This window comes from Dama dama, chromosome 12 (genome assembly GCF_033118175.1).
Source record: "Dama dama isolate Ldn47 chromosome 12, ASM3311817v1, whole genome shotgun sequence".
Taxonomy (NCBI): Eukaryota; Metazoa; Chordata; class Mammalia; order Artiodactyla; family Cervidae; genus Dama; species Dama dama.
The window spans coordinates 17831284-17847612 of NC_083692.1; the positions used below are offsets into that span (position 1 = coordinate 17831284).

At 38.2% G+C, this 16329-nt stretch overlaps 2 protein-coding genes across 11 annotated transcripts in view; one reads left to right on the plus strand and one right to left on the minus strand.

Moving 5' to 3' along the window:
• Positions 1–416: 416 nt before the first annotated feature.
• FCF1 (FCF1 rRNA-processing protein) lies at positions 417–10691 on the minus strand. Its single transcript, XM_061156623.1, has 8 exons — positions 10608–10691; positions 9636–9703; positions 8360–8431; positions 7621–7769; positions 4590–4662; positions 2849–2936; positions 1366–1460; positions 417–645 (listed from the first exon to the last, which is right to left on the minus strand). The coding sequence occupies exons 1-8, from the start codon at positions 10608–10610 to the stop codon at positions 597–599; spliced, it is 597 nt and encodes a 198-aa protein (XP_061012606.1). The 5' UTR covers positions 10611–10691; the 3' UTR covers positions 417–596.
• Positions 10692–10703: 12 nt separating this feature from the next.
• Positions 10704–16329, plus strand: part of AREL1 (apoptosis resistant E3 ubiquitin protein ligase 1) — a 51431-nt gene continuing 45805 nt past the window's right edge. For 8 of the 10 annotated variants that reach the window (XM_061156624.1, XM_061156628.1, XM_061156632.1 and 5 more), the window contains exon 1: positions 10704–10879. The gene's annotated coding sequence lies outside the window, so the exon portion shown is untranslated. Of the gene's footprint in view, positions 10880–13044; positions 13145–13746; positions 13848–16329 lie in introns of all 10 variants that reach the window. The other 2 variants (XM_061156626.1, XM_061156625.1) reach the window with 2 other exon arrangements.

The following is a 16329-nucleotide window of genomic DNA, read 5'->3' on the forward strand; positions in this document are numbered from 1 at the left end:
GACCTCAGGATTAAGTCCAAACCCTTCATCCTGTCATATAAAGCCCCCTCCCTCCCACCTCCTACCTCTGGAGTCTCAGATGTGAGCATAGACTCCTCCCTTCTATGTACTAGCTCTCTTTCAAGATTAACTCAAACATAACTGCCTTTAGTCCTTCTTCTCTCCCCATCCCAACCAAGGAAAAAGAAATCATTCTTTCCACCTGTATGTCTACTCCGTCATACTTTTATCCTAGCATCACTATTTCACTGTATTTCACTACATGTCTCTTTTCTACCATAATATGAATATTCTGAGGGTAAGACCACATCTTATTAAATGCCTACCATAAACTTAATAAACATTTGAGTAAATCAATATAAAATGACCATCATATTATATGAGCAATTTTCTGATTTATAAAAAGATGCAGGAAATTTTAAAATGACACAAAATTTAATTTTAAAGACAACACTGAAAAGTGAGTATATTTAACTATACTCAGCTCACTATACAGCAAGTGGGTGAGTGCAATAGTAATTCATGCTATAGCATGTTTAGTGAACTGGCAAAAGAGAAAATGGGTCAAAGGAAGATGGAGAAATTTTCTCTTTTCATTAGAACCGAGGGGCTCCATAATCATCTGGCATCCGCTCAATGTTGTACCTGATCAGGACAAAAAATTAACATTGGTTAGAAACCAGATCCCACCTTAAAAGCCCATCCTTTATTGATTATATCGCTGTCACCTCCTGCTGTGAATCCTTTTTGTCAGTGAGAACATTTTAAAGGCCTATCATAATGAATGATTTACAGCAAAATACTGACTATATTTTCTTTATTCTTCAAAGTGAGAAAGTTAACAAGCTGGAGAGCCAGGTATGGAGTCCAGGTGTGCCCAAGCCCCTCACCCATATTCTTCCAATTTTGTTGTGTTTGTCCCAGGATAAAAAGTTGGCCAATAATAGTCTGAGGACTGACACCGGAACATCAAAGAAGGATAAAAAGCAGCTTTTTTTTTTTAAATGAACTTCCAGTTTCCCAGATAAGGTGCTAATCACCTGCACTAGGTTTTCAAAAAAAAAAAAAAAAAAAAAAGGTATTTCTAGCCAAAAAGATAAGCTTAAGTTACTGCTTTGTATCAATATTTAAGCCACACATTTCCCTATTCCTTCTAGTGATCTTACTGTAACAATGTGAATGTCTGCCTCATTCCTTAAATCCTAGCTTTATCTTTTGCCTGTGTTCTTGTCATTCCTACTTTGTCTCATTTATTCAAATAGAACCATGTAAACATTTGATACATCAATTTTTTTTCCCCAAATCCTTCTATATCTTGACATCAACTATGTACAGTTAATCACTTCTCTAAGAGAAACTTCTCACCTATGGTTAGAAATGTACATGATGGGAACTCCAGGGATCTTCCGGATTCTTCGTTTAAGGTCTCGGTCAACTGTGGCCACAATGTAACACTTGTGCTGGAAAAGACAGGATTCAGTGTTCACACAGAGCTCACTAAATGATACTGGATACAATCACTGGTTAGTCTGAAGAATTACTCATTTTTACAGTAAACAAGAAAAGAAAGGCTAAAAGAAATTGGTGAGTAGTTCTAGATTGAGGAGCTCATATTTATCACATAAAACGTAACAAGTTACCTGGGCTGATTATAGCTCTACGAATCTTGATGGGGAGAAGATAGAAAAACTAGTTAAAAGATGCAAATTGTTTTTTGTCTCATAAGTGGAAGGGATTTTCATGTCTAGGGCAGACAATTTGGTTTTCGGAAAACCGAAAGACTATAGTCTTAGAAAGACTATGCAAAGGCAGAGTTACAGCCTTAGATCTGAAGGCACAGCTTTTGCCTTTAGAAGGATCTCCGGAGCTGGTCCTACTCTGGAGGCCTCCTCGTGGTGGAGGGAGGCTACCTCCTGGGCTCTGAAGCCAGAATAGGAAGATCTTCAGGACAAGTCAGGGTCAAACAGCTCTGAAAGCACTAACATTTAGCAACCCGTCTGGAACTAATTTGTATTATATTGATACTTTACTTTTCTCCTACCCAAATCTCTTGCTGAGTCTTATAAAGAGTTGTAGACTGGGGTCAGCCATGCTATGGGGAATTAAGGGAAATGCCGGCCCCACCCAAGGGATGAAGTGGCTCAAGGGATGGCAGTGTGGTCACTACATAAAGATGATTATTTTCAGCATAGACAGGCTTTATAAGGGCAATCAGCAACAGAAGTTCTGGCAGTGTTTGACAAGGAAGAACAGATGAATCAAAAACCTACTTATTCTCCTTATTCTAGGGTATGTGTGAAATAGCACCCTGGCAGACTCAGACTCAAAATTCCTACATGGGGAGTAAATGAAACTTTACTCAATTATTTATTTTTTGGCTGCACTGTGTGGCATGTGGGATCTTAGTTTCTCAATCAGGGATCAAACCTGTGCCTCCTGCATTGGAAGTGCATAGTCTGGACCATCAGGCAAGTCCGTGGAACCTTATTTTAGATTCACAGGGAGATGGAACCTGATATATTAGTATGTCTACACTCACCCACTTAAAGCATATTATAGAGGAGATTTGTGGGATAAAGAATCAATTAATGCTCCAAATTAACCGCCAATAAATGCAAATGCCAAGATCTGAAACCATGTCTCCTCCCCAAACCCATGATCTTTCTCCATTATGGTTACAGTATGCACTTCCAATCCACTCTCTCAAGTGAATGAGGACACCGACACTTCCCATGAAGGGATTCTATATGATTTTTTTATCATTTATATTCCTAGATACATGAACATTTAGGAATAATAGCTTATCTTTTTTTAATAGCACACAGTAAATATTAAAAAATGATGATACCTGAGTTACTCTTTGTACTAAGCAGTCATCTGCATAGGTTCCTTTGTGTGTACATGGTAATCGTTCAAATCTTGGATCCTTGGCAATCCTATATGGTTATAAAAGTGGATTAATAAAAACATTCAAGCAACTAAGTAACTTTACAACTTTCAACCAGTGAAATAAGAGTAATGTGATCTCTGTGGAGATTTCAAGACACCCCTCTCCCCCTGAAGCTTATCTTCTATATAACTGGGAAGACAATTTATAGAGAAGGGAATTAAAGCTTACTGACTGAGAGCTGCCGAGCCTTACATCACATACTTGTTACAGAAATCTATTTCTGTTTTACAGATAAATAAGTAGATTCAGAGAGCTTGATTAATTTGTTCGAAGCTATACAGCTGGGAAAAGCCAGAATTCAAAACTAAATCAAATTAAACCTAACCATTTTGCTTTTAGGACACTGTCTTACGCAAATACACAAGAATACAGGCGCAAGGATGGTCACTACAGTATGGTTTATAGCAGTGGAAAACTGGAGATAATCTGAATATCCATCAGCAAGGTAAAAGTTAAATACATTTTGGTATTTCTATCCTATTTTAAAAAAGAGGTAGAGCTGTATGTACTAATGTGGGAGGACATGTAACAAACAAAGCAGATGACAGACACATATATAACATTAAAAAATCACATTCATCACTGTTTTCACTGGTCTCAATACAAAGGTCCTTAGCATTGGGAATGTGATTAGCTTATGATTTTCCCAAACTCAACATCAGTGTCTGTCAGTTGTTCTTCACATGAAAATGGTATTTCATGAAAAAGCAGCCTGTTCAGCTCACAGCTCCAGCACACAAATGCTTCTTGTTGAGACAGTGTTCATCCTTTGCTCCGTTTTCCTTCTCCTTCCAGTTTTACTGAGATGGAAGTAACATACAGCACTGCGTGAGTTTAAGGCCCACAGCACGATGACTTGATTTACACATATTATGAAATGACTGCCGTGGAAACGTTAAGGGAGCACCCACCAGCAGAAATGCTGTGTGTACTTCTCATTTCACCACAAGGAATACTGATGTGTATTCCAGGGTTGAGATTTAACACTATTAATGAATTTTACAGCTCTATTAAGGATATTCTTAAGTGACTCTGGTATTAAAAAAAACTGCCGGCGAAGAATAAAAAAAAACTACTAGCATTACTTGGGCCCAATGTCTTGATTTGTACTAAGGTACTGCCATTTTTTTGCATTCAGTGCAAATGTCAGCACAGTGACAAAGGCAACACCTTGGTAGTATTATGAAAATAGTTTTGCAAACTCCCTGCAAAGGTCTCTGGGACTCCGGGGGTGGAGGAGGGTTCCCACACTTTGGGAACCATTAAACTGAAAGGCACTTTCTAGAGTGAACTCAAAACTTCTTGTAAGTAAACTGAAAATTGTTTAAGTGTGAGATTCTAAAGAAGATAACCAGATAACAAACTAACAGAAAGACACTTTCTAAGTGAAAATCTAGAGGAACGTTAAAGGAGGCCCAGGAGACCTGTATGACTAAGGAACTTTAGTTCAAAAAGCTTCGGCTTGAAAACTCTAACCTTCAAATATTTGCTTTCTAAGTCATAAATAGTTAACTAGTTTTGTATGATTTTTATTTAAACTAACCAGACAAGAAATCTTTGGAAAGCAAACAGAAGAAGGAGGGTCAAAAGAATCTTCAGTGCACCAATCTAAAACAAATCTAGATCAGCTCCTTCCTACCTTAAAGCCACTCTATACTTCTGCCCCAATTTCTCAATTTCAGCCATTACGCAGTCAGTTATACAAGGGATACCTGCCAGGAAAAAAAAATTAGCAACAAACTTGCGAAGGAAATGATTTTACTCTCTGAATTTTATCCTGTTGAGAGTTTTACCACTGGACCACCAGGAAATTCCCTGAATTATATACTTTAAATGAGTGACTTACATGGTATGTGGATTGAATCTTGAAGTTGTTAAATAGCATGAAGATAAAAAAGTAAATAATGCATGATCTATTCTTATTCATGAACAAAAATAACCTCACAGAATGAGGTTATTTATTATGATCAAAAATACCCCACAGAAACTGTATATGAATTTTTAAAAACTGCCCCTTTCTGAGGAAAGGCATAATAGGGAACTTTCATTTTCTTTATGATAGATTATTAATTTTTTCACAAATACACGAACACTCTTGAGAACAGACAAAGTTAAGACATCCTAAACTAAAATACAATGCCTAGAAGAAAAAGCAGTTGTAAAATGGAGGAAAGTAGATAGGAGGAGCAGGTAGGCATGGAATTAGAGGGCAATACATGCTTTAAAAGGGTCAATTTCAAAGCCATGCAGCACTGAAGCAAGAGCTTGCATCTGGTGCAGGGAAATGGATCAGGAAGACCACTACAAAGAGGACTCTTAGTAGAAAAGAAAGCCCATAGGTAGCTAACCATCCTCCTCTCTTGGAGTGTCAAACAGAAATGGAAGGGACCAGGAGCTATGAAAAGGTCAAAGGGGCATCCCCAAGCCAAAAGGAAGATAAAGGCCTTCTTTTAAGAATAAAGGCAAGTGAAGAAAAATGAAATAAGCAGAGCTTAAAACAGTTAAGGAATCTCCTAGCTAACTGAACTTGTAATGCACTTGAATGTTTCTTCAGCCTTTGCTCTGAGATACTATGTTACACAGAAAAGTGGCATTTTCCTTAGTAAGTTTTTTCTCTCAGAAAAGGCACTGGGAGAGCATTTAGCTGTATGCATTATAGCTGTACTCTATGGTATCCACAACTGGAGAAAGACCTAACTATAAGACCAACGCTATCCCAAACAATCATCTTTTTTTTTGGCCATGCCATGCGGCTTATAGGATTTTAGTTCCTCAACCAGGGACTGAATCTGCATCCTTGGCAGTGAAAGTGCCGAGTCCTAAGCACTAGACCACCATGGACTTCCCCTGAACCATTCAGGGGAAGAGCTAGTAGTAGAGCTAGAGAGCCAGGGAAGCAATGCAACGCCAAGGGGCCACGCTTGAACCCTCAATCCGTTTTGTTCATAAATAGGTCACAGCATTCCTGGAGAAGCACCTAAGACAACTATAAAAAACACCCTTAGAATAGAAGAAGTCTACCAAGATTTGTTTCTTCCCTTAATCGGGTCACCCTAGTCCACTTTTAGGCATGGTCATGCTCCAACTTCAGACTACCCTTTATTATTTCTAAGAGACTTAAGAAATTTTTTTTTAAAATATTACATGTACATAGCTTTAAAAAAATACAAAAAGGCCTATATGAAAAAATAATGATCCCTTGATCTTTTTCCACCCCACCAATTCTGAGAGTTGGACTATAAAGAAGGCTGAGCACTGAAGAATTGATGCTTTCAAGTTGTGGTGCTGGAGAAGATTCTTGAGAGTCACCTGGACAGCAAGGAGATCAAACCAGTCAATCCTAAAGGAATCAACCCTGAATATCATTGGAAGAACTGATGCTGAAACTGAAGCTCCAATACTTTGGTCACATGGTGGAAGAGCCAACTCATTGGAAAAGAACCTGATGCTGGGAAAGGCTGAGGGTAGGAGAAGGGGGAGACAGAGGATGAGATGGTTGGATGGCACCACTGACTCAATGGACATGAGTCCATTGACCCAATGGACATGAGTTTGAGCAAACTCTGGGAAATAGTGAAGGACAGGAAAGCCTAGTGTGTGGCAGTGTGTAGGGTTGCAAAGAGTTAGACATGACTGAGTGACTGAACAAATTCTGATCCTTAGAGATGACTATTTTAATTTCATTGGCTGTTTTTCTCACTTGGTGGTTACATTCATAATTGATATAATAAACTTATGCAGTTAATTTTTATATTAATTTTAGGCATTTAAAGAATTACCCATCACACATCCCTTATCCCATCCTGCTAATTTTAATAAATCAATAAACAGCATTAACATTACTATCACTCTGTAAATGTTCACTATGTAGTGTCTTTTATATATATTATAGGAGGTATGAAGTTTTTCCTTTGATTCCAACAGTTTATTCTTTATGGCAAAGTGTAAGTTTAATTTTCATTTGTACCTTTAACTAGATGACTTGAAAATGTGTGAATATAAACCCACCACAAAATAAAACCGATTTCACTATTAGGAAGTTATTTCCCTGTACTTGTCCTAAACTATCTTTTTCCTCCTCATGGTAGGAAAAGAAGACCATTTGAAGGAGGGGACACCCAAACACACAAGGGAAATCTATTAATGGTAAACTACATATCTAGGTGTAAATAAACTACCTCACATCCTTTGTGGTACAAATAAACACCAGACTGAATAAACTTAGGAATAGTTGACCATAATCATTTCTAGTTCTGTGATTGTAAATGGCTGCAAAATGTCTTATTTAGCTTATCCACACTGAAGTGGATAGGAGAATGTTTCCTACTTAATATAAATAATATATATAGTGAGAAATTAAATAAATCTTTATTTATCCAGAATTTTAAAATCCAAAATCCTAAAACAGAAAATTCCCCACCTATTTTCTAAGTTGATGTCTATAACGATGGTCAAAGCATACAAAGTGTTTTCTCAATTGTGAAAGTTTAATTATTCCCAGTCAAATTTGCATTATATTTCAATTCATTGAAAAGGGTCCCTGCTATGGTGAGCAAATTAAATGGCCAGCAATTCAGTTAAGTAGAACCCCATTTCCCTTTTTTCATGTATTTGGGTAAGTATGATTATTATTTACAAATGTCACAGAAATGGAAATGTCTGATACTCACACTTGGCATACAGACAGTCCATCATTGACTGCACTAAGTCCAGTTTGGCTTTAATGGAAAAGTTGATAAAGTTGGTATCGACCAGGATGTGGTAAGGTGGGCCCAGCTGCGTGTTATATTGGAAGAATAAGCAGGAAGGGTGTTGGGGGCTGGAAGAAAAACGAAAAAAACACCAAGTAATGTCTACACTGATATTCTGGTATAAATAAACAAAAAAGAAGTCTCTGCTTGGAATAGTTTGCTCCTTTCCCCCCTGTTCATTGGAAGTAAATCCTGTGATGATATATCCATCACCAATCTATGGCAAAAAGAGAAAAATAAGAAAAATGTGATGAGGTTTCATAAAGTTAAATGTACTTACGTAAAAGGAATAACCTTTATCCTGAAACTATGCTCTTACTACTTTTTGGTGATATGCTGTCTCTTTTATGAAATGCAGGTATATTAATTAACAATCTTTCAATTTTCTTTTGAAAGATTCTTGGCAAAGAGAAAAAAAATGATATTAGATTTAATCCCCAGGATTTTAGGGAAACTTTTACTGCTCCATGAAGTCCAAAAACCTTTGAACTGTTAGAACTGGTTTATACTCATCAATATCACTTCATTTGCGTAGCTGTGCCAGACTTAAATGACTGAGAAAGTCGGTTCAGGGGATGCCTGAATTGCTCGGAGGTCTATAGTTTTAGAATCTTTCTTCGAGTTTTAAAGGAAAACTTGAAATTTTTTGATTACTCACACTTCTCTTTCCTTGAGTGCACTGGGATCTTTCTTTTCTTTCTTTTTTGGTTTTAATCTATCCTTTTCTTTACTAGGAAAAAAAAAAAAAGAAAATTCAATGTAGGGGAGAAAAAAGTCCAAAGCAGTGATTATTATTAAAAGTTTCTTCTTTTTTGTCTACAAAGGAAATCCTATTTTGTGAGATCATCATATTATCAGCATAGGCTTCTTGTGCACAAATAACTGTGCAGGAAGTAGCTTGGAATTAACACAGTTAATCAGTAAAACCTAATTAAGTTTTAAAATCATTAGCTAATAATCCATATAAATTGTTAGTGGATAAATAAATGTTGGTTATATTATTTCTTTCTTTGTCAGAAGCTCTCATATCAAGGATAAAAATCCACTTCCAAGCAGTGGGTAAACAGGCTGACATTTATCCGCTGAAGACTCAGATGCTTCAACAGCAGGAGGAAAAGGGTTCCCCTACATGTCTCTTGTAAAACGCTAAAATGTGACAATATATATACAGAATTTAACATTAACTAGAAACAAAATATTATTAGTGGTTCAAATTTCCTTAAAATTACATAATACGTACTAAAGGTCAAGAATACAATTTAACAACAATGAAGACTCTAATGACTACTCCTTTGTACTGAGACTCTTAAACACAATGAAGCCCAGTCTTTATTTAATAACTCCATCCATTCTTAACCAAGCTGGCAAGTTGTTTGGTTCCTCCTTATACTAGGTAATATCATTCTGCTCTCTTCCTCCACAGTCATAAATCTTGTAAGATTTATCAAATGGAGACACGTAGATGTTTTCCCATTTTTTGTTTCAAAAATACTTGAGTTATCAGGTGCTGGTACACAAGACAACGATAATCTCTGACCTCACTGTCTTTCAAAAATTATAACAAACCTTTCCCCCCGCCCCCCCCCCCCCCCCCCGGGGGGAATGTAGCAGTGTAATGACAAAAACCTAAAGAAAATCCTACCTACCTCACAGAACAGTCAGGAGGTTTAAAAGTGACATGGCATATACAGTACATAGAAATGGTGATACAAATTGAACACTTAAGAGATGCTGAATTCCCAACCCATTCACCAGTGTACCTGCTCAGCAGCTAAGCGACTGTTGTACTTTATTACTCTATAATAGTCCGAGACATAATAACACGAAAAGTAAACCAAACAACAAAAATAACAACAGAAACTTTTACTACTTATCCCCTCGTGATTTCTATAGCTCTGGGCAGTCTATGAACCCAGGTGATTCCAGACACTCACAGCCTCTGATCTCTGAGACTAAGCATTCGCTTCATGGTCGCATACTTCCGTGTTTTCTTTTGCTTCCCCTTGAAACAAAAATTTTAGAGTTAAAAGAGTTGGAAATACACCGCATATTCCTGAGTTCCTTTTCTTTTGTCCACACCCTTCTTCCTTCAAATACCCACTTCCTCCTATCTGCCTCAACCAGACTTTATTTTCTTGGGCTCCAAACTCACTGCAGATGGTGACTACAGCCATGAAATTAAAAGACGCTTGCTCCTTGGAAGAAAAGTTATGACCAACCTAGACAGCATATTAAAAAGCAGAGACATTACTTTGCCAACAAAGGCTCGTCTAGTCAAAGCTCTGGTTTTTCCAGTAGTCACCTATGGACGTGAGAGTTGGACTCTATAAAGAAAGCTGAGCGCCGAAGAATTGATGCTTTTGAACTGTGGAGTTGGAGAAGACTCTTGAGAGTCCCTTAGACGGCGACGAGACCCAAGCAGTCCATCCTAGAGGAAATGAGTCCTGAATATTCATTGGAAGGGCTGATGCTGAAGGTGAAACTCCAATATTTTGGCCACCTCATGCGAAGAACTAACTCATTTGAAAAGACCCTGATGCTGGGAAAGATTGAAGGCAGGAGGAGAAGGGGATGACAGAGGATGAGATGGTTGGATGGTATCACCGACTCGATGGAGCTAAGTTTGGGTAAACTCCGGGAGTTGGTGATGGACAGGGAGGCCTTGCGTGCTGCAGTCCATGGGGTCACAAAGAGTCAGACACGACTGAGCGACTGAACTGAACTGCCTCAACCCATCCTCCCAACTCGCTAAAACATAACAAGCACTACACCCGCAGTTTAAAAAGTGAGATCGGAATGAAAATAAGCAAGGAGACTTTCGTGGAAGTTTGGCCAAGGGCCACTCCCTCAATCTCCTCCCAGACGTGGTCTGACAATGCCCGTTCTCGGACTCCCTGGGGTCTCACCATGTTCAAGCCGCGCTCTTGTTACTTCCGGAATCACCGGCGGCGCGGCTCGTTTGCGTCATCCGTACGCCGCTTCCGGCAAAGGCTAGCCCGGAAGCGGAAGCCGTTTTGGGAAACGGAAAAGCCCAGAAGCGGGTTCCCAGCTGCTGGCTGGGGAATCTGTACTGGGTTCTTTTGAGTGGGAGGGTCTAGGGCCGTATTTTCTGCTGGTGCTGCCGCCACCTCCCAAGGTAGCAGAGCTGAGACTTCGCCGTGCTGCACCCCCAGTTTGGGTAATGTTTCCCTCTTACATCACTCCAGCACGAGGCAGAGCCCAGAGGAGCTGCCTGCATTATAGAGTTCTAGAGAGAAGGGAGGACAAGGGTAGAGGGGACGACATTCTGGGTTGCCCAGTAGGTTTGGGGGAAACACGTTCTCCTCATCCTTCAGCGGCGGCATCAGGTCTTTATCGTGCTCCGCGGAGGCTCTCGTTCCTCCTTGGTTCTCCCAGCCGGCATTGTGCTTGGAGTAGCCAAGTGGACTATTCTCGTGATTTCCCCCGAGTGAATACCGTGTATTCGTCTTGGTGAAGCCATGAGGGATGAGGGATGGAGGGATGAGGGATGGAGCAGCATTTTAGGGCTTTGAGGGCTTTCTTTAGACTGTCTCTAGAAAAATCGAGACAGACGCTTGCCTGTGTTACTAGTTACCAAGCCAGGAAAATGTTGGGAAATAATTAGCATTGTATTCTGAAGGCTTGGTGTGTTATCTTTCATGGAAAAGATGAGAGTTTTTCAGAACAAGAAGGGTAAGATAACTTCCATTTTTTTGAGTACCTTTTTAGGTACTCTGGCGGTTCTTAACCTTTCGAAGATCCAGGGACAGTTCTTTAATAAGTGGGTACACGTTGCAACATTTGTCATACAATTATGAGACTGGTGACCTTAAAGCCTATCTGTGAACCCTCTAGGTCTCTGCGCTTGACGTTAAGAACCCTGATCCTATATATTGTATTAGGTATTTTAACTATATTACCTTCTTTGACCTTCACAGTGAGTTCAGTTACCCCCATTTTACATATGGGAAGCTGAGGCCTAGACTTTGTTCAGGGGTTTGTTTGTGTCTAATTCCACAGTCCGTACTTACTGCGTAAAGCTGTCCTGATGTTTGAAATCCAAAGAGGTTATGAGGTTAAAGAAAAAAAAGCTGACCATAGCGGCATAAGCCTTATCATGAAAAATAGTGTATTAACATGGACTTTGGAGTCTGACTGATGGGGTTTTAAAAATCCCTGTTCTGCCCTCTAATTACTTGTATGTTATTGGGTGATTTTATCTGTGCTTCAGTTTATTTGTAAAATAAATAGTATCTGTCTTACAAGAATGGCTGTTAGTAATCAGGACTAAGTGAGTTAAAGCAGGAAGTCCCTAGAAGTGTGTTCACATTGAGTAAACCCTATTAAAGTATTTTCTGTTATCATTGTGTGTCTTCTGTCAAAGTATGCCAATGGTATTTTAATATAGTTGCTCAGTTTGGGAACTTGAGTGTGTTATAACTTCAAGAACTTTATTACATTTTCAGTTCTTGAAAAGCTCATTTGCAGGGTGATTTCTTGAGTTGATTTGAGTACACAGTTTTCTTCCTACTTTCCCTTTTAGGCATGCATGCATGTAGATAGCTTTGTAGGGCACATATTTGACTTTGTAGGCTCTGAATTTTTGACATTGAAATAATTTTGTTATGGAAGCATCTACAGATACTGTGTATGCCTCCTGCTTTACCCCATTTGTGGTTTACTAGAAATTCCTAATCTTTTGGAAACAGCCTTTCTGCCAAGCTGTCATGGTGACATGATAGCCACAACTTTTCTGATGCATTAGAACCTCATGGTGATTAAGCAATAAGCTTTTTAAGTAAACATGATCGGTGTGTTTATTTTGAACATTTGGAGACTGATTAGTATTATATATAGGTTTAGAGAGAAAATTGCATATAATTAAATAGTAATTTGCATTTAAATTCAGGCATCGACAGAAAAACACTCTCTTGGTAATGTGTATCCTGAATTTTGAATTCCATGAACAATAACAAATTTAAAAAAACAAGTAGTGTGTAATATCTATTCTGAGACTTTTCTGATTTCCTTGATTGTTAAAGCTTGGTAGGGAGCTAAATTAGTGTGGGAACACTATGGAGGATGAGAACATACTTAGGAAAATATTATTATTATTATTTTTTTTGCTTTGTAATTTTGTTCCAATCCAAGATTCTTATGTTCTAAGATTAAAGTACCAGGATGTCCTATAGCATATTTTGGTAGTGATGGGAGGGACAGATGGTGTTGCTTTGTGTTGGGTGGGAGCAGAAAGTAATTGATTTTGATTACATACTTGTGAGAAAAATTAGTGATTTTAGTCCTTCTCAGCAGTCAAGAGGGTTGTTTGGTTCTTTTCTGCAGTCTTGAAGAGAAAGAATTGCTCAAGGCATTCGACCCACAGTTTGAACACATAATTGGGCTTGGACTTCATTCCATTCACTAATTGGCCTGACTTACTAATGTAAGTTGTTAACAAATTGCTTTTTAAAATTTTGGATGATGAATCTTGTATGTCGGTGTTAGAAAGTTCGATGTATATTCACTTTGTGGCCATTAAGAAAAAAAAAATCACATATATTTTCTTCTGTTTCAAGTTACAGTTTTTACACTTTTTAAAGAAGATGTATCTATTTCTTTACTTACTTATTTGACTGCATCAGATTTTAGTTGTGGCACTCAGGGTCTTTGTCATGTCGTGTGAGATCTTTTGTTGCTGTGAACAGACTTTCTGGTTGAGCTGTGAGGGCTTAGTTGCTCCAAAGCATGTGGGATCTTAGTTCTCTGACCCAAGGATTGAACCTGTGTCCCATGTGTTGCAAGGTGGATTCTTAGCCACTGGATCACCAGCAAAGTCCCTTTACACTAACTTTTATGTCTCATGTAATAGGAGTTTTTTCCCCAACAAACATTAGTTGCTGTTAGTTATTTCTCAGTTAGCTTGACTGCATCTAAATGTGGTAGTATAGTATATGTACAGCAGTCCCTGTTTGTAAGATGTCGATATTGAACTGGTTTGTCAGGATACCTGAGAAGTATGTTACTGCTGCATGTTCATTCATTCAGGAGCATTTATTGGAGGCCCATTCTGCTCCAGGCAATGTGCTGGTTATTCTTCAAGAACTCAGGCCTGTATTAGAGAAAGAGTTGTGAACAGATAAATTATGGTAGGTGGTTGAACCAAGGTATGCAAATTCAAATATTTTATTTTTTTAAACTATAAAACTTTTTATTAAAAAATTTTTAAAAATTTTGTATTGGGGGTAGCAAATTGAAATATTGTGGAGAATTTATTCTACCTGTTCATCTTTCTGGAAATAGACCAGGTCAGAGTACTGTTATGTAATATTTATTTAGTGCTATAACATATAACAGATTGAATTTTATGACCATAATGGATTCTAGTACATCAATTTATCTTTTAAATGACTTCAGTCATTAAATAGTTTAGATGTAAATTTCAGTTGTCTTTCTTTTGTTTCTTTGTTTGCGCTTCACTAATGTTCTTTTGCATAGTAGTTTCCAAAGTTCTGAGGTTGTTTAGCCTTATTGTAATGTGTGTGTATATGTGAGCATGCCTGAGACTTGATACGGTGTTGTGTCTCCATGACATTTTCCTGATGGGACTCTTGAAGCCTGTACTACAAAATGTGCTTTAACAGAAGGAGATAAGTATTCATCTAGTTATTAGAAACCAAACAGTTATGATAGGTATATGGCTTGCCATTTAGCCTGAATTGGAACAGTATCGTATGATTTTAATGTGTATTTTTGTTACCTTGAGAAGTTGAGGAATTTGTACCATGTTTTTCAGAGCTTTTAGCTGAAGCATTCATTTCACTGCAGTTTGCATTTTGGTGTTGAGATGCTAATTGTCAACATCTGTTCACTGTATTTTTTAAAATACTGACACAGTAAATTTTATTAAAAGATTAAATGGTCTAGTATATTCACTCAACTAATGGTTTTGAGATTCCTTCTCACTTAGGTACTCTTAAGATCTTATACAGTGTTCCTGTGTGATTTCTACTTTCTCTTCCTAAGGCATATTCATCTATTTTTATCCTTTAATAAATGGTAGTTCTTTTTGGACTAGCCTTAAAAACAAAGAATGAAATAAAACACTTTAAAAAGCATTTAAAATATATTTCTACCTTGAAAAATTGGGATTGGCTTAACTAGATGACTTGTCTTTATGCTTCTGTATGTCTTCAAGGCCATCTGATTCCACCTGAACCATACAAGGAACATGAATTTGGTGCCACATATCCTACCCACCAGACGCTAAGCCCACTACTCTTAGATATCTACTAGCCATACTTCTCTGTTTTTGTTTTTTTTTTTGCACTTGTATAAGCTCCCTTGTCCACCCCAAGAACTTTGACAAAGCAAGAGAAAATACACGTGCTAGCAAAAGTAATCACATTTTATTTATTTATTTTTTTTTTTAGTAATCACATTTTAAAAGTTGCTTTTACACTTAAAATTCCTCAATTGCTAGCCTACTGTGGTTATAAAGTGCAGAGGATTCTTTTTGTTGATTTCTCCACCTCCCTAACCCTAGCATCCATTTCCTCCCAACAGATTTTTCTTCCATGTATTCTCTCTCCTCCCTTGCAGCCATGTGCTTCAGGGGAAGCCAACCACATCTTCATGCCAAAGAATGGGCCTGGTTGGCTAAGAATAATTCCATCCATCTTTACCAGTCTCTAATTTAGGAGAGGAAATGCGATTCAATTTTGGTCAATGAAATGAGAGGTTTAAGTTTGCTCTCGGCTTCTGGAAAAGTCCTTCCTCATGCTTTCATTGTGTTTTCTATTCATTATTCTTTTTGGTCAGAGATTAGGTAAAGGTAACTTAATAATACACAGCATTTTCTATTGTGTCCCTCCCTTTGTTTTTATCCAGAGATCCAGCCCAGGTTATTTAAAACCCCTGGCTTGTCCACTTAGGGAAGTTTAACTCCCAGGATTGTTGTTGTTGTTGAGTCGCTAAGTCATGTCTGACTCTGCGACCCCATGGACTGCAGCACACCAGGCTTCTCTGTCCTTCAGTATCTCCTGGAGTTTGCTCAAACTCATGGCCATTGAGTTAGCACTGCTGTCTAACCATCTCATCCTCTGCCGCCCTCTTCTTTTGCCTTCAGTCTTTCAGAGCATCAGTCTTTTCCAGTGAGTTGGCTCTTTTCATCAGGTGGCCAAGATATTGGAGCTTCAACTTCAGCATCAGTCTTTTGAATGAATATTCAGGGTTGATTTCTTTTAAGATTGACTTGTTTACTGTCCTTGCTGTCCAAGGGACTCTTAAGAGTCTTCTCCAGCACCATAATTTGAAAGCATCAATTCTTTGGCACTTAGCTTTCTTCATGGTCCAACTCACATCTGTACGTGACTACTGGAAAAACCATAGCTTTGACTCTAAGGACCTTTGTCATCACAGTGATGTCTCTTTGCTTTTTAATATGCTGTCTCGGTTTGTCATAACTTTGCTTCCAAGAAGCAAGTGTCTTTAATTTCATGGCTGCAGTCACCATCCTCAGTGATTTTGGAGCCCGAGAAAGGAAAATCTGTCACTGCTTCTACTTTTTCTTCTTCTATATGCCATGAAGTGATGGGACCAGATGCCACAATCTTAGTTTTTTGAATGTTG